Raw genomic sequence first — 24986 nt, 5'->3', positions numbered from 1 at the left:
ACTTCAACACTGAGGGGGACGCAGACCCATAGGCCAGGCTCCCATAATCAAGCCGGGACTGCACAAGGGCTCTGTACAACCGCAGCAGCGTGCAGCGATCTGCACCCCAAGACGTGTGGCTAAGGCAGCGGAGGGCGTTGAGGTGCCGCCAGCATTTTTGCTTCAGCTGAGTAATATGAGGAACCCATGTGAGCCGGGCATCAAACACGAGTCCCAAGAAGCGGCAAGTGTCCACCACCTCGAGCAGGTGGCCGTCGAGGTAAAGTGCAGGATGAGGGTGGACCGTCCGACGCCTGCAGAAGTGCATAACTCGAGTCTTGGCTGCAGAGAACTGGAAACCGTGAGTCAGAGCCCACGATGCTGCCTTGCGAATGGCGACTTGCAGCTGGCGTTCGGCGACTCCCGTAGTCGTGGAGCTAAATGAGATGCAGAAGTCGTCGGCATACAAAGAAGGAGACACCGACGACCCCACTGCTGCAGCCAGACCATTAATAGCCACCAGAAATAAGGAGACGCTCAACACTGAGCCCTGCGGGACCCCATTTTCCTGTATATAAGAGGAACTAGAGGTGGCACCGACTTGCACCCGGAAAGAGCGGCGCAATAAAAAGCTTTGAAGAAAAGCCGGGAGCTGACCACGAAGACCCCACTCATGCAACGTGGCGAGGATGTGATGCCTCCATGTGGTGTCATACGCTTTCCGCAGATCGAAAAATACAGCAACGAGATGCTGACGTCGGGCAAAGGCCGTACGGACAGCTGATTCCAGCCGCACCAAATTGTCCACTGCAGACCGGCCCCGACGGAAGCCACCCTGGGATGGAGTGAGGAGACCGCGCGACTCAAGGACCCAACACAAACGCCGCCCCACCATACGTTCGAGCAATTTGCACAAAACGTTGGTGAGGGTAATGGGACGATAGCTGTCCACCGCCAGTGGGTCCGCACCGGGCTTCAAGATGGGGACAATAACACCCTCTCGCCATTGCGACGGGAACACACCTTCGCTCCAAATGCGATTAAATATCGCAAGAATGTGTCTCTGGCAGTCCCTGGAGAGATGCTTCAGCATCTGCGCGTGGATGCAGTCTGGGCCTGGTGCTGTATCAGGGCAATCGGCGAGAGCAGCGAGGAATTCCCTCTCGCTGAAAGGGGCATTGTATGTTTCAGAACGACGCGTGTGAAATGAGAGCGGCGTCCGCTCGGCTCGCTCCTTTAGAGAGCGAAAGGCAGGGGGATAAGATGCAGTCGCAGAGCTCTGAGCAAAGTGCGCGGCAAGCCGTTCAGCAATGGCGGCAGCGTCCGTGCACACAGCGCCGTCCAAGGAGATCCCAGGGACACCGAAAGTGGTCTGGTGTCCATAAATCCGCCGTATCCGGGACCACACCAGCGAGGGGGAGACACGGGAGCCCAACGATGAGACATACTGCTCCCAGCACTCCTGCTTACGCCGTGTAATCAGACGTCGGGCGAAGGCACGTAGCCTCTTAAAGGCGATGAGGGTCTCGAGAGACGGGTGCCGCCTATGACGCTGGAGGGCCCGCCTACGGTCGCGAATAGCCTCAGCAATCTCCGGCGACCACCAGGGTACAGCCTTCCTCCGAGGGAGTCCAGAAGAGCGGGGGATGGCAGCCTCGGCTGCCGAAATGATGGACGTGGTGAAGACACGGACCACCTCGTCAATGTCACCCTGCGGGGGACACTCAACGGTTGCCGCGGAAGTAAAACGCGGCCAGTCAGCTCTGTGGAGGGCCCAGCGTGGCAGACGCCCAGAAGAATGACACTGGGGCAGTGACAAATAGATGGGAAAATGGTCACTGCCACACAGGTCAGGATGCACCCTCCAGTGGAGGGATGGGACAAGTCCGGGGGTGCAAAGAGAGAGATCGATGGCGGAGAACGAGCCATGGGCCACACTGAAATGTGTGGGAGCACCGGTGTTCAAGAGGCTAAGGTCGAGCTGAGCCAATAAATGCTCCACGGCACGACCGCGGCCATCGGAGACAGTCCCACCCCATAGAGGGTTGTGGGCATTGAAATCGCCCAGCAACAAGAAAGGTGGCGGCAGTTGTGCTATCAGAGCAGCCAGGACATGCTGCGAGACAGCACCATCCGGTGGAAGGTAGATACTGCAGACGGTAATAGCCTGTGGCGTCCACACCCGTACAGCGACAGCCTCTAAAGGTGTTTGGAGAGGGACAGACTCGCTGTGCAGAGTGTGAGCGACATATATGCAGACGCCACCAGACACCCTTTCATAAGTTGCCCGGTTCTTAAAATAACCCCGATAGCCACGGAGGGCGGGGGTTCGCATTGCTGGAAACCAAGTTTCCTGCAGAGCAATGCAAAGGAAAGGATGAAGGCTGATAAGCTGGCGGAGCTCAGCTAGATGGTGGAAGAAACCGCTGCAGTTCCACTGGAGGATGGTATTGGCCATGGATGGGAAAGGCGTGAAGGGACTGGGGAGGCAGATTACGCCTCCGGGGCCCCTGCTGCTACTGAATCACCACCTGCACTACGGCCATCCATTGCATTCGAGGGACTGGCGAGAGCCAGGTCCTCAGCGGATGCCAGAATCTCCACCTCATCTTCGGACGCAGAGGGAGAAGGTTGCGGTGGGACAGGTGCCACGGCAATTTCAGGATTCTTGGGAGCCTTTTTCTTCGACTGCTTTGCTCGCTGTGCCTTTGGTGGTTCTGGCTGGGAAGGCGCCACTGGGTCAGTCTCAGGGACTGAAGACGACCGCGACGCCCTACGACCAGCGACCGGTGGTTGTTTGGCAAACTTGCGGGTGTCCGCTTTGGCACTGGGCAAAGCCTGGGATGGGAGGGCCCCAAGGGACCCCTTCCGGGCGAGAGGAGCCGAAGAAGGCCCACGCTTCTCCGGCTGTGAACGGGGAACAGATGTCCCCGGTGGTTGGGGAGGTGTTGCTCCTGAAGTAGATGGAGCAGGAGCAACAGGGAGTGAAGTGCCCCCCACAACCAAGGGGGCCGGTGAATTCTGGCAGAGCTGAGATCGAACTGGTGTTGCAGCAGCGGCATAGGTAGTCGTCATGGGTACAGGATGTAGCCGCTCATATTTCCGCCTTGCCTCGGTGTAGGTCAGGCGGTCCAGGGTCTTATATTCCATTATCTTCCTTTCCTTCTGGAAGATCCGACAGTCCGGCGAGCAGGGGGAATGGTGTTCTCCGCAGTTAACACAGATAGGAGGCGGGGCACATGGAGTATCAGGATGCGCAGGACGTCCACAATCCCGACACGTGATGCTGGAAGTACAGCGAGATGACATGTGCCCGAACTTCCAGCATTTAAAACACCGCATCGGAGGAGGGATATATGGCTTCACATCACAACGGTAAACCATCACCTTAACCTTTTCGGGTAATACATCACCCTCAAAGGCCAAGATGAAGGCACCGGTGGCTACCTGATTATCCCTCGGACCCCGATGGACGCGCCGGACGAAGTGAACACCTCGTCGTTCGAGGTTGGCGCGTAATTCATCGTCGGACTGCAGAAGAAGATCCCTGTGGAATATAATACCCTGGACCATGTTGAGACTCTTATGCGGCGTGATGCTAACGGAAAGATCCCCCAACTTGTCACAATTTAGCAACCTCCGTGACTGGGCAGAGGATGCCGTTTTGATGAGCACAGAACCAGAGCGCATCTTTGACAAGCCCTCCACCTCCCCGAACTTGTCCTCTAAATGCTCCACAAAAAACTGGGGCTTGGTTGACATAAAAGATTCTCCATCAACCCGCGTACACACGAGGTATCGGGGTGAATATTCTCCACTGCCTGTTGTAGCAAGACGTTCCTCCCATGGAGTAGCTAGGGAGGGAAACGATCTCGGATCAAATTTCTTCCCGTTGAGGTTAGACCTCGATCGCTTAGAGACTGCTGGTGGAGGCCCACCAGCGAGAGACGATGTACCACGCTTCATTGCGGGTCATCCGCCCTGATGCCACCTACTCCGACCAAGGGCCCTCCCCACGGGCGCCACCCAGCCGCAGCAATAGCCACCTGGCAGGACGGCCATTGCCGGGAGTCCTGATGCCCCAAGGAGATGGGCATCTACTCCTTGGCATACGTGGGGAGTTAACGGCGCAGGCATCAGTAGAGCGATCCCTGTGTTGTCAGGGGGCTACAACCAAGAGGGTACATGGCGGCCCCACCACAACGGACTGGCTACCGTGCTGGATCTTAGGTGCAAAACTGTCCAAGGTCGTCGTCGCAGTTAAAAGAAACACTGCAGAGTGCAGCGTGGTAATCGCTCAAGAGATCGAAAACGAGCGGGACACCATTGCAACGACGAGAAAGCCGGCTAAAGGTCTAATTGCACGACGGATACAGTGCACCATGTAAGGCGCCCTTCCCCAATTGGCTCGCTCTTCGGAATAATTTAGAAAGGTGGAGGTCAAACCCATGAGGGGACCATCACATAAGGCCGAAACATGTGAGACTCCTTTTAGTCGCCTCTTACGACAGGCAGGAATACCGCGGGCCTATTCTAACCCCCGAACCCGCAGGGGGCTATCAGCTGGGAGACCATGGCTGCGGTTACCCTTGACGCTGCATCACAGACTGGAGCGCTTGCGATGGTGTACTCAACGACGAACCTGGGTGCACGAATTTTCGGATGAATCAAGGTTCTGTTCACAGCATCATAATGGTCGCATCCGTGTTTGGCGACATCGCGGTGAACGCACATTGGAAGCGTGTATTCGTCATCGCACTTCAGCCGGCATGATGGTATGGGGTGCCATTGGTTACTCGTCTCCGTCTCCTCTTGTTCGCATTGACAGCACTTTGAACAGTGGATGTTACATTTTAGATGTGTTACGACCTGTGGCTCTACCCTTCATTCGATCCCTGCGAAACCCTACATTTCAGCAGGATAATGCACGACCGCATGTTGCAGGCTGTACGGGCCTTTCTGGATACAGAAAATGTTCGACTGCTGCCCTGGCCAGCACATTCTCCAGATCTCTCACCAATTGAAAACGTCTGGTCAATGGTGGACGAGCAACTGGCTCGTCACAATAAGCCAGTCACTAGTCTCGATGAATTGTGGTATCGCGTTGAAGCTGCATGTACAGCTGTACCTGTACACGCCATCCAAGCTCTGTTTGACTCAATGACAGAGGTGTTTGTTCTGAGTACTGATTTCTCAGGATCTATGCACCCAAACTGCATTGAAAATGTAATCGCATGTCAGTTCTAGTATAATATATTAGTCCAATGAATACCCGTTTATCGTCTGCATTTCTTCTTGGTGTAGCAATTTTAATGGCCAATAGTGTAAGACCTTGAATTGGTAAGGCTATTATGCACAAAGTTTCAGGGTTATCCCACAATTACTTTCAGAGATATTAAGAGTCAAACATCACATTTTTCTTATGCTTTTATTTTTCCTATCGACTTTGCTTAAAATTATCCATACACAAATTGTTCACACAATCTTATTATTTCTTTCTTTTCTCAGACGTTATGTCTGGTCAAAAATGGAAAGTGACGCGGACCTTGATCAAGCGTGACTTATGGTCATTAGTATTATTATTCTTTTGCTTAAAGTTGTACAATATGACCCAGTTTTGTTTCTTTCAGGAAAATATTACCAGAGATATTATGTCTGGAAGTTGCCTAATACCCGCAGATGGGACGTACCCTCTGCCATCCACTTTGCGGTGGTTTGCCGAGTATGGATGTAGATGCTCTGTTGATAGGTGTGCTATGGGCAATAGCTCTATTTTGGCAGGTACCACCCATTCTGTACCAAGAAGTCCCTTCCATACTGCCCAGCCACCCACGGCCGCCGCATCTGCGGTGACGGGCGGTCCCTCTTGAAGTATACGGAGGATCTTTACAGATTGCAACTAGCCTACCATCCTTGTACATAAACAGATCTCCCATACCTTATCTTTCCAGTCATCCACCCCTCCAAAAGTCCCACCGTCCAGCCACAGAGAAGCATTCCTCTCATGACTCAGTACCATCCAGTACTAGAGCAACTGAATTATTACATTCTGCACCAGGGTTTCGACTACCTCTCGTCATGCCCTCAAATGATAAATGTCCTACTCACTATACTTCCCACCCCTCCCACAGTGGTATTCCACCATCCACCAAACCTACACAACCCAGCTCCCCACCATTGCTTCATGGCTCATATCCCTATAATAAATCTAGATGCAAGACCTGTCTCATACATCCTCCACCACCTACTCCAGTCAAGTCACAAACATTACCTCTTCCATCAAAGGTAAGGCTACCTGCGAAACCATTCGTGTGATCTACAAGCTACGCTGCAACCACTGTTCTGTATTCTACGTGGGTATGACAACCAACAAGCTGTCTGTCCGCATGAATGGCTACCGACAAACTGTGGCCAAGAAACAACTGGACTCTCCTGTTGCTGAGCACACCACCCAACACGACGTTTTTCATTTCAAACTACTTCACACCCTCCACCATCTGGATCCTCCCTACCAACACCTGCTTTTCTGAATTGCGCAGGTGGAAATCTCCCTATAATATCCTACATTCCCGTAACCCTCATGCCTCGACCTTCGTTACTCACTGTTCTTACCAGTCTAGCCCCTTTCCTGTCCCCATTCCAGCACTACATAGCCCTCTATTCCAACAACGCACCCAGTCTTTTTATTTCTCTCCTTTTCTGCTACCCCACCTCTCTCCCCCTCCCTCCATCTAACCTCCCGACTGCACCTAGTAGCCCTACCCTCTCTCTATCTCGTCTCTGCACATCCCCACTAGCAGCACTTTACCGTCCCCCACCCCTACCCTGCTATCCTTACCTCCTCCCCGTCCCGGCCTTCTCCTTACGCCCACCTGGTTGCCTCTCTCATCATGTGCTGCTGCTCGTAGTCTGGCTTCAGCTGTCAGAGACTGTGGTCGTGCACACGTGTGTGTGTGTGTGTGTGTGTGTGTGTGTGTGTGTGTGTGTGTGTGTGTGCGTGCGTGCGTGCTTTTTGCACAATTTCGATAAAGGCTTTGTTGGCGAAAAGCTCTTTTTTTGTGCCAATCTGGTCTCAAGATCTCTGCTATACTGTGAGTAGCAACTATGATTTTCATAATATCGTTACATTCCATCCTGGATTTTCCATTGTTTGATTATATGAAGTTAACATTAAATCAGGAATGCAGTCACCACTGACACAAGAAGAAAAACAAGAATGGCATAAAAAGCTAGGCCATCCAGGCTTGGCTGCACTTCAAAGACCAAAAGAATGTGCAATGGCGTTTTTAACAGTTTATTCTCAGCAGAAAAATTGTGTGAGAGCTAAGCTAACAAAAAGTTATTTTCTATTTAGAAAGAAAGAGAGAGAGAGAGAGAGAGAGAGAGAGAGAGAGAGAGAGATCACTTGAAATAATATATACTGTTATCTGTGGAGGGATAGAACCCCCATCTTTTAATGGATGCAGATAGTATGTGACAGTATTATATTATTTCACTCATTTTTGTGTGACTTATTTCTTAAGAGGGAGCAAGATTCATATGAAAATGTGTTTTGGAAAGCAAAAATCAGTTCACTCTGAAATTGTCTAAAATAGGATTAATAAAGATGATGAATACAGAAGCCACGAGTTTACAAACTGATGCGAAGGAAAAGAAATTGTGCTAGACTACAGTATTCCTTATATTCTTTGACTCAATGGGAAAGCAGGGAGACTACATCTACATCTACATCTACATCTACATCTACACTCCGCAAATCACTGCGAAGTGCATGGCAGACGGTACATCCCATTTAACTAGTTATGAGGATTTCTTCCCATTCCATTCACATATGGAGCGTGAGAAGAAAGATTGTTTGAATACCACTATGGGTGCTGCAATTATTCTAATCTTGTCTTCATGATCCCTATGTGAACGATACACAGGGGGTTGTAGCATATTCACAGAGTAATCATTTAAAGCTGGTTTTTGAAACTTTGTAGGTAGACTTACTCAGGATAGTTTACATCTATCTTCAAAAGTCTGCCAGTTCTATTTTTCCAACACCACTATAACACTCTCCAGCAGGTCAAACAAACCTGTGACCATTTGTGTTGCCCTTCTCTGTATACATTCAATATCCCGTGTTAGTCCTATCTGGTATGGGTCGCACACACTCGAGCAGTATTCTAGAATGGATCGCATGAGTGATTTGTAAGCAATCTCGTTTCTAAACTGGTTGCACTTCCCCAGTGATTTATCAATAAACAGAAGTCTACCACCTGCTTTATCCACAATGGAGATGATGTGGTCATTCCATTTCATACCCCTGCAAAGTGTTATGCCCATGTATTTGTGCGAGTTGGCCAACTCCATCTATGCGTCAATATTATAGTCATAGAATAAAATATCTTTTTCATTTTTGGAAGTGCACAATTTTACATTTCTGAACATTTAAAGCAAATTACCAATCTTTGCAGTACTTTGAAATCCATCAAGACCTGACTGAATGTTTATGCAGCTCCTTTCAGGCAGTACTTCATTACAGATAACTGCATCACCTGCAAAAAGTCTGAGGTTACTATCAATATTGTCTGCAAGGCGTGGAAGTTGAATGTGCGTCAGAGGGTATGGACCTGGATACCCACCAGGGGTCTCTGTGCTCCAGCGCTTGCCTGCGCCGCAAGCCTCGCGGCGAGCCTCACCGTGCGTGTGCGCTGCTCTCCACACCATGTGGAGTCTGCAGGCAATCACATTTCCCACGGTCATGTATTTAGGCGGCGCTATCCAAGCTGTCTGGTACTCGCCTAGTTCACATGTGCATCTCGGCCGAACTATGTTCCCATTCCGTGTGCTGAAATAGATACTGTCTTTGCTTGGGGTGTTCCTGCATTATTGTCGTCTCACTGTGTTTATCACCTCAGTTCTTGTTTGTTTGCCAAGTGTTGTGTCCTGGTTGGTCGTAGTGTCTGTCATCCCCTACTTGTTCGTCTGTCCTGTCTGTTTGTTGTTCGCGATATCTCCATCGGCTCACCTGCCTGGCGGCTACTTGTCTCCATTCTCTGTCATGCACAGCTTGCCGGTTGCTCGCAGCTATAACAATTAATATACAACATGAACAGAAAGGCTTCTACAACACTACCCTGAGGCACACCCGAAGTTACTCCTACATCTGATGATGACTCTCCATTCAAAATAACATGCTGCGTGCCCCCCTCCCCCCAGAAAGTACTTAACCCAGTCACAAATTTCACTTGATACTCTGTATAATCAAACTTTTGACAATAAGCATAGATGTGGTACTGAGTACTTTTCGGAAATAAAAAAATACTGCATCTACCTGACTGCCTTGATCAACAGCTTTCAGTATGTTATGTGAGGAAAATATGAGTTGGGTTCCACATAACCAATGTTTCCGGAAACCATACTGGTTGGTATGCAGGAGGTCATTCTGTTCATGATATATAATTATGTTTCTACTCAGGGTACATTCTAATATTTTACAACAGATTGATGTCAAAGACATTGGATGGTAATTTTGTGGATCACTTCCACTACCCTTCTTGTAGACAGGTGTTACTTGTGCTTTCTTCCAACTATTGTGCACGGTTTTGCGTCCGAGAGGTCTACGATATATTATAGTTAGAAGCTAGGGTCAAACTCTGCCACAAATTCAATATAGAATCTGATAGGGATTCCATCTGGCCTTGGAGCTTCTTTCAAATGTAATGGTATCAGACTCTTTCGCAACACCACTGACACTAATAGTTATTTCACTCATCCTTTCAGTGGTACAAGGATTAAATTGGGGCAATTCTCCTGCATCTTCCTTTGTAAAGGAACATTTGAAAACAGAGTTAAGCATTTCAGCTTTTGCTCTGCTACCCTCAATTTCAGTTCATGCCTCATTCACTAGGGGCTGGTCACTAACTTTGGTGCCACTAACAGCCTTTGCATATGGCCAAAATTTCTTTGCGTTTTGTGAATCATCGGCTGACAATACTCTGCTTTGGTAGTCACTAAAAGCTTCATGCATTGCCCACTTGACTGCCAAACGTGTTTTGTTCAGCATCTATTTATCTATAGTGCTATGCTTTGTTTTACACCAATTATGCTGTAGTCTCCATTTATTTACAAGTTTCCTTAAATTGACTGACTGTATACCATGGAGGGGTCCCTCCCACTGTCCAGTGCATGCTCAACTATTCTTTTAAGCTTGAGCCACTGTTCCTCTAGATGCTTCTGCTCTGTGCTGGAAGTTTCAAGTTTCTCACTGAAATATGACACTACTGATTTTTTTATCTACTTTACTGAACAATCTTTCTGCTTGTTTTAGTTGTCCTTTGCACTTTGGTAAACATTACTGCGACAACCATGTCATGATCAACTGATACCATTTTTGATGTGGACATCCTTAAAGAGATCAGGTCTATTTGTTGCCATTAGATCCAATACATTTCCATCATGAGTTGGATTCCAAACTACCTGTTCTAGGCAGTTTTCAGAGAGGGCATTTAGTAATGTTTCACAGGATGTATTATGTCCTCCACTGACAAAATCTTAATTTTTCCAACTGATTGTTGGATGATTAAAGTCTCCACCAATGATTACATTATGACTGAGGAACTTGCACACAAGTGAAATGAAGTTTTCTCTGAAGTTTCCAGTTACATCAGGAGATGAGTCTGTTGAGCAATTAAGGATCCAGTTACCATTTTATGCCCACTGTTGATACTGAGTCTAGCCCAAACAATCTTACATGCTGTTTTAATTTATATCTCAGAGGATCCAAGTTTTTTGTCTACTGCAACAAATATACCACCTCCATACACCATTAGCCTACATCATTTTGATATACACTTAAATTTTCCCCAAAAATCTCACTGCTTTCAATTTCAGGTTTCAATCAGTTTTCTGTAACTAGAACTGTATGAGCTTCACTGTTTTTCAGGAGTGCATAGAACTCTGGCACTTTGTTCCGATTGTTTCGGCAGTTAACCACTAGGATTTTAATACTGTTGCCCATGAGAAGCATTTCTTTCAATCTTACACTGATATATCCGAGTTTCCTATAGCAATCGTTATCTGGATTGTGTGGAGAGTCGCCTACTCTAAAAAGCCCTCACGTGCACCTCACACAATCAGCTACTTAAATCTGATAATAACGAACAGGGCAAGAGCTATGATATTTGAGAGCAAACTGAAGAAAGACCTACGGGGACAGGGAGTACTCACAGCTATGTAGTTGATCAACAGGACCCCAATTACAATCACAGTGCCACACCTACAGAAGAGTGGTTTGGGAAAAGTCCAGATCTGTGAAGACCTCAAATTTTTGGATCAAGAGTTCCTGCAAAAATCTATGCTACTGGAAGAAACTAGATGAAAGAAGTAATCCACACACTTTTGTTGGTTATGATAACGGACTCTTTAATGCAGAAACAAGAAATATTGTTGCATCAAGAGATGTTGAAATTGAACAGAGAGTGAAAAAGAGACTCTACAGAAAAATCTTGTTAATGATGAACTACCAAATGACACTAACAATCAAGCAAATAAAATTCAAGATCATGAAAAAGAAGGAGATGAAAAGCAAGAGGAAAGAGCATGCAATGAAGACACAAGAAACTACAATCCTAGGGACAGAAACAATTAGAAGAAACCTTTAAAATATGATGATTATGAACAGCATTACTTACGTGTGAAGAATGTATTAATGGTCCACTCACAGAAAATTGATTAAAAGCAATAGAAGAAGAAACGAAAGCTCTTCAACAAAATGAAACATGGAAGTTGGTAAATCCAAAGGAGGCAAACGGGAAACAGATCTTAACAAGCAAATGTATCTTTAAAATCAGAGATGATTATTGATATGAGGCCAGACCAGTTGTCAGATGATGTCAACAAGAAAAGGGTATAGATTTCAAGCAATTACTGGGACAATGGAAGGGTCCGATTCCACACGTCTGCTTTGACTCATGACAACTGTTTTGCGTTGGTGATGTCGCTATGGCGAGGTGTGTTAAAAATGGATTGTGTTTGCAAAGGGTGTGTTGGAGTAAGTGGTGGCACACTATAGTGTGTGATGTTTGTTTCTAAATTGTTTGTGAGTGATGTTAGTACGATATTGAGCTTAGTGCTACATGTTACTCAATGTAGTGGAAGTTTGTTTTTTTGCTGCCTTGGCAGTATGTTATTTCCGTGTCAATAGTTATTGGCTGCCGACTTATTTTTGGTTTTGAAATTGTTTGTTCATTCTGCTGTTAATGGTTTGAAAGTTTTTTTTTTTTTTTTTTTTTTTTTTTTGCATTTTGTTTGGTACTATCTATGGGTGTTACAACACAGTTTACCTGTCTTTGGTTGCTTGATGTTTATGGGCAATAATACGGCATATACAATTAAAGTTCTCCAGTTATGTCGCCGCGTTGTGGAATGCGCGAAGTGTCAGCATGTGCGGGAATTACGATACTGAGCCAAGCATCTGCTTCTAAAAGCAGGTACAAGTGTATGGTTTTTGTGTGTGTGTGTGTGTGTGTGTGTGTGTGTGTGTGTGTGTGTGTGTGTGTGTGTGTGTGTAGGGGGAGGGGCACAGGGGGAGGGGGGAGGGTGGAGGGGGAGGGTGGAGGTGCGCCTGGTATTATTGTTTTACTTTGAGCTATATAGTTCAAATGAAATATTCAATTACAGATTCTTTGTGTGTTTTGTTTGGTTTATTCTTGACGATTTCATGTTTACTATTTTTCAGTAGTGTTTGTTTTAGAACGGTGACATTCTTACAGTATATTCAGCTTGGCCCCACCCAATACGTTTACTTTCTGCACCATTAGTTTCATTTTATTGTTGAAGTGAAATATTTCATCTGGTTAAATATCTTTGGTCCTGGGTGTATTTACTGGTTTGTGGGATTGAAGGGACCAGCCTGTGATGATCATCGGTCGGCGTATTTAGTGACTTTATGATTGCCGTATTGTATACACTGGGAACAGGGGTGTCTGCCATCTTGATGACGTCAGGGGTCAAAGCACACAAGCAGAATTGGACACTTCCGTATTGCCCAATTATTCAGTCAAGTAGTGGATGTGTGTTAATTAAGAGTGTCGTTTGCTCTGGCAGCAAGGAAACAATTCCATATTAGATTAGATTACATTCAGTTTTTGTTCCGTAGACCCAAAAATGAGATGATTCTCATGGGTGTGGAACAAGTCACAAAGCATAACATAAAACATTTGAATATGATACTCATTACCTTGATCATCTGTCAGAGGACTGACTAAATAGGTGAATATATTACAGTATACTGCAACTGCTAAAAGTTACAGAATTAGCACACTGCCAGAATGAAACATTGTTGTTACGCACTACTAATAAATTTATCATACACAAAATACCTAATCTTGACTGCTGTGATCAAGCGCTATCAAAAGTGAAAAATAACAGACTATTTTACTTATGCTGGTCTAACAGCCACTATACAGTAGAAGAAGTTGCCTATCAAAAAGTCTTTCAAACTATGTTTAAACTGTGCTTTATCTGAAACCAACTTCATAATGGTTGCTGGCAACTTATTGAAAATGTGTTCCTGAATACTGGACGCCTTTTTGGACCAAGTTAAGTAATTTTTAGGTATTTATTTAAATTGTTTTTATTCCTAGGATTGATACTATGTATTGAGCTGTTTGTTGGAAATAGAGCTATATTACTTACAACAAATTTGATTACGGAATAAATATACTAAGAAGCAGTGGTTAGAATACGAAGTTCTTTGAACAGGTTTGTACACCATATTCTTGAATTTACACCACAAATGAGTCTTGTTACATACTTTTGCACAGTAAAAATTTTTGCTTGGCTTGACAAGTTACTGCAGAATATGATCTCATATGACATAATAGAATGAATGTAAGCAAAGTATGCAAGTTGGTTTATATTTATATCTCTTACATCTGACATCATTCTCACTGCAAATACAGACTTGTTTAGGCGCTTCAGCAATTCTAAGGCATGCACTTCTCAACTGAATTTATTGTCAAGTTGTAAACCCAGAAATTTTTACACTGTCAACCTCTTCGATCCGCATGTCTTCATATGTTATACACATGCTGGAAGGAAATCTCTTATATGTTCTGAACTGCATACAGTGGGTCTTTTCAAAATTTAATGAGAGTGAATTAGTTTTAAACCACTTATTAATGTCTGTGAACATCTGATTAGCAGCTATTTCTAGATCTGTACTTGGCTTGCTACTTATTATGATGTTTGCATCATCTGCAAACAAAACAAACTTTGCATCTGGCAATGTAACAGATGAGAAGTCATTAATGAACACAAGAAAAAGCAATGGACCCATGATGGAACCTTGAAGACCACCACATGCAATTAATTCCCAATCAGATAAAGACAGTTTACCTACTGCGCAGGTATTTTGCAACAACACCCTTTGTTTCTTGTTACTTAGCTAAGCCTTGGCCCATTTCATAAAACTGCCGACAACACAATAATAATCCAATTTACTTAAGAGAATGCAGTGATTCACACAGTCAAAGGCTTTTGACAGGTCACAGAAAATGCCAGTAGCCTCTAAATTGTTATCTAATTGATTATGTACTTTTTCACTGTATGTGAACTGCATTCTCCATATCAGAACTCCTAAGGAACCCAAACTGTGAATTGGACGATATGTTATTTGCACTCAGGTGATTAAGGACGTGCATAAACACAACCTTATCAATAATCCGACAAAAGTGAAACTGGTCGATGGTCTGATGATATCTCTTTTTGCCCTTCTTGTAAAGAGGCTTAATTTGAGCATATTTTAGATATTCTGTAAATGTTCCGCTGGTAAGACATTGATTACACAAATAACTTAAGCTAGAACAACTCGCATGAGCATTGATATGTTATCATAGCAACTAGAATACTTAGATTTTAAGGATTTTATGATGGATACTACTTCTTTGGGAGATGTGTCATTTCTATTTTACTGAAGTTATTTCTAAACATTGGTCTCAGACATTCCATTGCACTGTTTACTGAACCTGATAACCCCCAGCTGTCAGTAACAGAATGTTTGATTTAAAAACCGCATTTTACCATGGGACACTTGATAAAGAGAATTTTATGAAGATACCTGAAGCATACAAGAAGCTGGAAAAACGTGTATTTTGAAGAAAGCTGTGTATGGACTTAAACAAGCTCTATCCAGATGAAATGAAACTGACAGATTTTCTAAAATCAGAAGGACTAATTCACTTGAAGTCAGATCAGTGCATATTTAAAGATGTAACTGAAGAAATGTACATGGCTATACATGTTGTTGATGGAATAATGATGCAAAAAGACTTGGAGAAAATTGAAAATACACAGAAAAAACTTAAGAAGAATTTTGAAATAGTTGCGGCAGAAAATCCAGATATGGTACATATATAATGTAGAGAGAGAGTATGGATTATAAATTTCTGTATCATGAAGCCACAGGAAGTTATCTGATCTTGCATTTACAGTCAATTACGAGAGCCGCTTCACAGAAGATTCCAAGAAAAGGGCTTATCAAATGTAAAAAGAAGTCTGAGATACCAAGAATTATGGCCTTTTCTACAAGAAGAAAGAAATTTAAAAAGATGACACTATTCACCTAAATATCTATTGTGGTGCTGATAATGCATAAGATTTAAGAAACAGGAAGAATACAAGTGCATATATTGTTCTTTACAACGGTACTCTCATCAGCTGGCGTTCCAAGAAGCAAAGCTACTTCATCAACTGAAGAAGAATACATTGTGTGCGAGTTGCATTTGTGCGAGTGTGTGCATGCTGTCTACTTTTGACTAAGGCCTTGTAGGCCACAAGGTAACTTTCCGACAGTCTTTTTTGTTATGCCTTTCTGAAACTCAGTATCTCCGCTATATGGAAGTGACTACTATCCTTTTCATTATAATGTTATCATTACTTAGCTGTTTTAGAAAACTGTTTACTGTATGATTAACTAAAACTGTAAAACTTATTATTTATATTTACTAAAAAGGGGGGAAATTGAAAATGCTGAAGAACTGGTAAAAAAAACAATGTTTACTATGTATGTTTTTAAGTATTGGCAATCATAAAAAGAATAATGTGACTTACTTAAGAGTTTAAATATTTGGGGGGGGGATCCACCTAACAATATTTTCACCTTGGTTAACCGTGATGAACACTTCGAGAAACATTTGTCTCCATTATTTCAATAAAGTAAACATTCCATTCTTTAAAAGCTCTCTGAAATAGTAAAAACCTGCTCTCTCTCTCTTTTAAACATTTTTAAAACCGTTATATCTGCATTTAGAAACAGCCCTTCTACACAATTCTGTTCTTTAACAGCCTTTAACTACTTGCTGCTGTTAGCACATGTACAAATCTTGCAATTTCAGGCATGATGAAGAAGGAAACTTAATCCAATAACTGCCATGATCCTCATTTGGGGACTGGATAGTTTTTGCCCCATCAGTTGGCAGCAGTGTCTTTGTTTTAATGCCGAATAACTGATAATATCTGAGAACAGTCTAACTGAAGTGAGTGACACAGCAGAATCAAAATATTGCATTTGGTTTCTTACATAAAGTTGAATAAACCATAAATCGGATGGTAAGTCATGTAATACAAATATCATCCATTTTCAATTGTGTTAGTTTTATATTATTTTTATTATTCCGTCAAATGATGCAATCATAATGTAAATTTGTAGGTTACAGTAGATCATAAATGTTTCTTTGTTCATTTATTATTAGTAAATATTGTTTTATTACATGTTTCAAAGCGATACCTGATTGGGGATTGTGGGTAATACAGAGTAATTTCACACAATCACCATCATTGTTTCATTTATTTATTATTATTTTTTTTTTTTTTAGATATGGGAACCAGAAAAAGTTCCTCACACTAGCCGAAGCAGAAGATGTGATAAATGATCCTAATTTTATCACCGAAGATAATGGTGATGGTGTGATAGTTATTGTAGAACTTCACCCTGACAATGTGGATCATGTTTCCAACGCTGAAGAATTTGATGACGACATTTTGGAAGACACTTATCCAAATGATGTTCCTGGAAGGCTGGAAGCTCCTTCAAGTGCAATTGCAGTTGCCGATACAGATACAAAACCTCTGGCCAAAAAAGACCCTAGTACTTCACGGCCCAAACGGTCAAAGAAGTGCGAGTTGAAAATACTGAAAATAGTTTCCGGTTGGCAACAAGTTAAGCCTGATTTCGAAAAGACATTTGGGCAGAATGACAACATAAACAGAGCTATGGAACAAGTAACTTCTATCAAAGGAAATTCAGTGATCAAAATTCTCAAATGCTATTTGACCAAGAAATAATGAACTTTACTGTCAAAGAAAGTGTCAGATATGCTGCTGCACAGAATAACAGGCATGGATTTATGTTTTCAGTAGACTGTCTTCGACATTTGTAGGCTTTTTATGCCTTACAGGTTACCATTATTTGCCTCAGGAGTAAATGTATTTGTGCGAAGATGACGACTTCAACATTAGAAGTATCAGAAAATGTTTCTCCAGAAGGTATTTAGAAAAATCTGCACTTCAACGACAGTTCTACACTGACAGTTCATAATTTGGCAACCACAAATTTCAAGATTTGCCCCATTGGCAAAATGAATCAATATTATATGAAGTTTGGCGTTTTTTTGAAAAATATAAGCATTGATGAGCAGATGGTCAGATATCTGGGGCATCATTACTTCAAACAATTTATTCGGGGTAAACCGATATGGTTTGGGTTCAAACAGTGGACAATGAGCTGTGCAGAAACAGGATACTGCTTTCATACAGAATTGTAAACTGGGAAAAGGAACGATGCCATTGAGGTGCAAGGTTTGGGTGCATCAGTTATAATGAGTAAAATATATATGGTGAACAATCCCTCTAACCACATTTTGTTTTTTGATAATTTTTTCACTAGTTTTGACTAATGAAAACATTAACAGATCGAAATGTAGCAGCAACAGGAACAGTTCAATCAAACCAAATAAATAAATACCCTCTCAAGTCAAATACTGAATTCAGAAGGGAACCTCATGAAGCTATGGATTACAGATTTGATGTCAAAACAAAATATTCTGTGCTGCATGGAAAGATAATTAATGTATACGAGTCTTGTCAAACCATCAAGGAATATATCCAGAGACTAGAAAAGTTGAAGATGTCCAGAGAAGAATGTAAGTAGATGGTCCAGATTGGAGAAAAAAAGATATGCAAATACCCCGGCCTCTCTGTAGACATCTCTACAATAAATTCATGGGTGGAGTGGACAAACTTGACTGGTGTATAAATAAATATAGAATAAAAATACGTGGAAAGAAATGGTATTTTCCTATATTCACAAACATAATTGATACTGCAGTAGTAAATGGTTATGTATTATACTGTCATGCTAACACCAAGCAGAGTTTAGGAGCAAATAACTAGAGGCTACCTACAAAAACAGTCTATTTATCATCTTAAAAGTCTTGGCAGACTATAACTGCAGAAAAAGACCCAGAAACGTGTTTCAGAAACAGTGAGAAAAAAAAAAAATCCATTGGGACATTATCTAGAAAGAACCTGTGAAGGAAAACAAAGAAAATGTGTGATATGCAAGAGAAACATAAGAAAACAAGGTAGGAAATGTAATGTAGGCTTACATATGGAATGTATGGAACAGTGGCATCAACAAGTTTTTTTTTACTTACAAAAATGTAAAACATGAGTTCATACAAAATGCATTTTATGTCCAAATAATTAAAAATAATCAGAACTGTAAAATATTATTGCAAATAAAATTGGTTTCCAATAATTCCTCTTTTTCATGTCATCTGCCACGATCCCCATTTGGGGCTTTCTGAGAAAAAAAAAAAAAACTGCTATACTTCTGAAAAAGGTATTCTGTAGTTAAAAGTGGTATGTCAGGTTCAAACCTCTTACACAAATAAACAGAATTTCTTAGGAATTTTTTTTAAAAAAATTGGCAGTTAATGGGTTAATTTTTCAAATGCTAATTTCATAGATTAAAAACATTTATATATTTTCTTCCAGTATCATAACAAAACACAATCGCAGTTTTATTATGAAATAACATGGGAAATGAAAAAGAAACAAGACAACATGAATGAATATGGAAGGTCAGTGACAAACATAAATGTTGATTGATCCAAAGTTATAATTATTCAAAAGCCATAAACTTTACTGATCCAAACAAGTGCTACTCAAAAGCAGCGTAAAAGAGCAAGAGGTATTCAAAAAGGGAAACTGAGACACATCAGAAAACTGGAAAACGATTAGTGACAAACTAACTTCTTAGGTACCACTTATGTTCTAATATTGCAGTTTTGATCAGTGATATATAAATGGTAACCTACTTATTAGCTTTGAATTCTTGGCACAACCCAACGTTTTCATTTGAGAGAGAGAAGCAGGAGGGGGGAAGGGGAGACCGAGGGAAGTAGAGAGGGGGGGGGGGGAGGAGTGTGTGTGTGTGTGTGTGTGTGTGTGTGTGTGTGTGTGTGTGTGTGTGTGTGTGTGTTTTTTGTGCAAGCAGGCAATGGAGGTGGGGGAGTTATAGTACTTAAAGATGTATGTGTCATGCAGACTTTTACACTATAACTTCGCTGATTTTCTCCTTTGCATTATCAAGATTTGTTGCACACTCACCATTTAGTATGGTACATCAAGTGAATCCAGTCTCACAACACAACAATCTCCATATCTACTGATAACTGTATTACACCAAAATATGTGGTAAGTAAATTTCTTAAAATTACTTACCATTTGTGCTGATCGGATTTCCTCAACATCCATTGCAAGTCTCCCTTCTCTGGTCAATGAATCTTCAATCACTTCCTCAACTTCTATTTCCTCTTCATCTACATCCAAAACAATGTCACTTGTAAAATGATGTGCACTATCAATGCCTCCACAGTTTCTCCTATTTGTGCAGTTAACACATATGTAATCCTCATGAGGATTAACATCTTGCTTATCCAGACCAACACAGTACAAATGAAACCACTTCTCACATCCTCCATCACACTGCACCCAATCCACAGACTGGCCCACAGGTTTCAAGCAGTTCACTGCTGCACAGTCCTCATCCTCGTCATTCTGAGTATCACTATCTTCTTCAGTTTTTGATGTACTGGACACGCCTTGACTTCGTTTTTTCTGTTGCCCTTTGCATGTGCTCTTCCTCTTTGAAGGACCTTTGACTTTCTTTTTTGATTCTGCTTGCTCTGGTTCACTCTTTGTCTCAGATTTTTGCCTTCTGATAGATGTATATGCATTTATTAAGCTGTATGAATACGACTTTTTGCCACTCATTTTGCATCTTTCTAGTGCAACTTCTTCTATCTGGTCTCTGCTTAGAATTGTTGCCTGATATATTTTCCCCAGTTTCAGAGCTTCATCCAAAGTAACTTCCATCAGATCTCCTTCCATCATTAGGTCTTCCAACATTTTCTGGGCTTTTTTACTAAGTACAATAAAGGGTTTTGATGATTTTTTAAGTGACTTTAACCGTTTTGGTGCTGGCTCTAGTTGCTCATCACCTAACACTGTATCAGAAATGTCTTCAGTATACTGTTCAGATTTTTCCCGATCAGGAGATGAAAGTTTATGAACAAGTTTTACGTTCTGTGATGGTAACTCTTCAGGCTGACCAATGGCAACTGAGGATGGACGTACATTGCCCAGCTGTGAACATTTTTCCAGTTCATCAGAAATTATCTTTTCAGTTTTCTCTCTTGCAACTGCTTCACCTATTTTTTTTGACAGCTGTGATATCTGCGAGAGTGCCATTGCAAATTCTCCAGTATTGAGTGCCTTTCTAACTTTCACTTGCCACCCCATAATGCGTTCTGTGAAACACTGCAGTGCTTCTGCTTCCGGAATCCTTATGTTTATCTTCTGCAGTTGAACTAAGAGCGTGAGCAGAGTCTCAAGACGTGGCCTTTTTGACCTACAACAATCTGGGCACAAAAATTTCCCTTGCAGCACAAATGATGAATCGTGTGATGTATACATCGTTTTATATTTCAGAAATGGCTTTATGCATGGGACACATTCTTCATGAAAAAGGTCTCTACACAATCCACACTGATAAAGCACCTCACCATCATTTTCTGCATCACAAATGCAGTAGGTGTCAAATGTATTGTTTTCAATTTTAGAGGTGTTTCGAGTTCGAATTTCATGCATTTGCTCCAGCTCAATTTTTTCCGCTTTTTTAAATTCTGACACTACAAGTGATGGGTCTACATCACCTTCTAGTTTTAAATTGAGGATAACATAGGGCTCCCTGGAATCTATATCTACTTCTGCAGTATGCTGGATTCTCCTTTGTTTTTTGGGTGTGTCACCCAAGTTCAACCTAGGGGAAATAACTTCCATTACAGAATATGGAGAATTTTTCTTCAAAAATGCGTGTTCCAATTTCTCTCGCCAAAGTTTTCCTTCACTGAACTGTGTTTCAAGGTAAGGTAGAGCTTCAAGATGAACTGGAATAGATTTTCCACAAATTACAAATGCCTCCACTAAGTCAATATAAGGTCTGTATTTTGACTGCTGAGCTTCTCTCACTCTAGCAAGCCAAACTTTTGCTTTCTTAAATATCTCTGATATTGCGTCAAAATTGTTCAGCGAAGCCTTGATGCCCTCACCTTCTTCAATGAATCTCTTCAGACCCATAACAGAAAACATCTTGTTTTCTTGCAGGCACTGCTTGGCCCTTTCTTCCCATCTTTCAACTTGGGTAAGCAAGGATCTCAGTTCAGCTAATTTTGTCTCAACATCTTCATGTGGAACCAACTGTGTTCCATCTGCCAGTAATTTCTTTATTTTCTCCTTCGTTAACAAATGATGATTTGCACATTTTGCTGCTATATCTTCCATCCATTTAACCATATCTATGTATTGGCGAAGCTTAGGCATCTCAGGCAGATCAAAATCAAGTTCATTTCCTGCTTCTAAGCACTCAATCAAGTCCTTTGAAGGCACTAGGTTCTTGCTGAGTAGATCTGCAGCAGTCTTTTTAAAGTCTTGGACTCTCTCTAGCAACTGTTTCACAGCAGGAGCTTCTTTGATTGCACATGGCAGATCTTCAATCTGATCATTGAAGAGCTTTAGTTCTTGCAGTGTCAGCTGAAGCTTTGGTTTGTTGTCTTGTCGCGTCTTTGGCTTCTGTGTTTTACAACAAATCTGTTGGGCAATCTTAGCACATTTTTCACCTTCTTGTACAATTTCTGATAGCATGGTAAGTAATTCAGACTCTGGAAATCTTTTCTGTTTAGCCTCTTCCAACAATCTTTTAAACTGCTCAAGGTCCGTTTTATTTGAAGCCTTGGGATCCATAGCATTTTTTACTGATTCTGCCCAAATATCAAATGACTCAGCCCTCAGTTTCAGTCTGTATAGCATATTTGGCAGTTCATCTAATGTATATCTGTAACGTAATGTGTGCTTGTTTGGAGGACACTCACAAAGCTGCTTGAAATGTCTCAGGCAGACTAAGATATCTTTGTTGCAGCTACAAGTCACCGCTGACAAAAAGCATGTTGTTTTGCACACTTCACACTGTCGCTCATCATCTGGTATTAGTTCGAAAGGCTCCTGCTGAGCCAGTGTACAGCCCCAGTCAAGAAGTTCTTTCCTGTGCTTCTTTTCTATTTCCACCATTTTCAGCATATCTTTATATGTGGCTGCAGCAACTCTAAGATCTAAAGCTTCAGGATTCAAAGACATTTTGCACACAAGTTCATCATGTGAAAAAACACAAAACCGGCGGAGAGTTGAGTAATGTAAAATACATTCTCTCCCCATCTGTATCCAGTCAGCAGGAGCAAAATTAACTGCTTCAGCAAAATTGTATCCTTGATTGAACCCAGCATGGTAGGCTCTCGGGAAAGTTACTACAAATTCACCAGCCTTTTGGTCTGTTCTATATATAGGAACACCTGCATCCATCAGAATATTTGGATTCATTATGGTTACAAGCTGATGTAACAAATCCGGCTGGGACTGGAACAGTTCTGGTGCTGCTTGCTTCATTACATCTTCAAACATTTCAGCTTTAGAACCTGGTACACCGTACCAAGTTTTTGATTCTCCCCAATGAAGGTAATTAATGGAATAACTCCAATGATCTTCATTGTGCCAGCAAAACGTTGCAAAACACATGCCCACATACATCCACGGCACTTTCATACCAGAAATGTCGGCATTGATATGACCAAGAACTGAACCCTCAAGCACAGCAATATTATTAAGGTTCCATCCAGAGTTAGTGTACTTTTCGTCTTTATTATCCATATCTGTTGCTTTGGTGGGAAAGCCAGAACCGTGATCCATTGTATGTAGATCGGCTCCATATTCAACTATAACATCTTCATCAATAGACGATACAACTCTCCAAAATTCTCGTTCTACAAGTGATGATGGAACCATATGAACAGGCATATTGAAATAATCTGATTTAAACTGATCAGCCATTTCTCCAAATTGCTGTAGTGTGTATTCCCTCTGTGCTTGTTCAAAACCAAATGCTTCAACTGGTTTGTTAACTTCAACAGCAACGCAACGTGGGCATCGCCAGTCACCTCGTGGAATTTCTGCTAGTGGTGGCATAAGACAAAAAGTGTGATAGCTATCATCACAACCATCACACAGTAACATAGACTCTTCCACATCTCCCCTGTTGCAGTTCTGACAAACATATTTGGCCAATGGATCAACGTCAAATTTCTGTTTCTTTCCTCTCATTTTATGTTTACCCTTTCCTTTATTTTCGTATCCTGGCATTTTCGGGCCAGCACCAAATATCTGTAGTCGTCGAAGTTCTTTACTTTTTGTTGATGGCTCTCCGGTGTTTTCTTCTTTCACAACTACATCTCCCAAATCACCGTATCTTGCACGACGCCCATATTTCCTCTGTGGTGGCTTGATCGCCTGACGCGAAGGAATTCCATGCTGTTTATATTCACGATCACTGTCATCAATTTCTGGTCGCTTCTTAATTTCTGACATTACTTTACCCTGCTGAAATACGTCAAATGGGTACAGTATTCTCTCATAGTGATGTTTCAGGACAGCGCCCAAACCACGATTTGCAGGCCATCCCATTCTCACAGCCAGTTTATCCCATTTTTTACCTGCAGTTACAGCATCGGCACCACCTTCTGCCTTAACCATGGTATGCAAGGAATATATGTCCAATACTTTTTTCTCTATTTGCGGGATCTTCAACGATGAGCCTTGTAGCTCCCAGAATTTTGCAATTTGATCTAAATAATTCAATTTTATTCTCGTTTTTGCTTCGAGCTCATTTAAACGTTGTATCCTAGGTGTGAATTTAAACTTGTCGACATTGACAGTGAACGGCGGCTGCCAATCGGGTGGTGGTTTTATTTTACAAATACCTGTCTTCTCTGCCACTGGTCGAATCTTGTTGATATACGCTAGTGGATCCCCAAATTCTTCGACTGATGGGTAGAAGACTGGTGCTTCCTGTGGTACCTTAAAATCAAATTCACCAACATTACCACTTCTCTGAGGCGTCGACGAACTGAGAGACTTCTGCACACGAGTTCCCATTGTTATCCAAGGGAGTAACAATCCAAAAACTCAACTGCTGTTCATAGCAACGATTGTTTCCTACGATATTACAAACGTCTTACAAACTTCGCTACCGTTCATGATGAGTCTACCATCCATTGTACTAATCTAAGTTTACAAAGAAACACCTGATACTAATTACTAGCACAACACGGATGAGGGTCACCTTTCACGACTTTACATACACACGTGCATAGTATCTGTGAAACTAGTCTCAAACAGATTTTCACTTTCTAGAACACACGCACAACACATTAAATACCCTCTCCCTTGTCCACTACAGTACGATAACCATTACTTTTTTGGAGTTTACATGTGTTGCCAAAGACAATATTACGGAAGATATTGCGGACTCAGGATCTGGGTTTTACCACAAACCATGAATTCTTTTATTA

At 42.3% G+C, this 24986-nt stretch overlaps 1 protein-coding gene across 1 annotated transcript in view; it reads right to left on the bottom strand.

The window, feature by feature from the left end:
- LOC126203482 (lysine-specific demethylase lid) overlaps positions 1-24877 on the bottom strand; it is a 51903-nt gene extending 27026 nt beyond the window's left edge. The window contains exon 1 of the mRNA XM_049937804.1: positions 19753-24877. Coding sequence (XP_049793761.1) covers positions 19753-24570 — 4818 coding nt within the window. The 5' untranslated portion in view covers positions 24571-24877. The remainder of the gene's footprint in view (positions 1-19752) is intronic.
- Positions 24878-24986: the final 109 nt, after the last annotated feature.

The sequence above is a fragment of the Schistocerca nitens genome, chromosome 9 (genome assembly GCF_023898315.1).
Source record: "Schistocerca nitens isolate TAMUIC-IGC-003100 chromosome 9, iqSchNite1.1, whole genome shotgun sequence".
In the NCBI taxonomy this organism is placed as follows: Eukaryota; Metazoa; Arthropoda; class Insecta; order Orthoptera; family Acrididae; genus Schistocerca; species Schistocerca nitens.
Note: the sequence above shows the minus strand (reverse complement) of the source record. Positions and strands in the feature narration are given on the sequence as shown.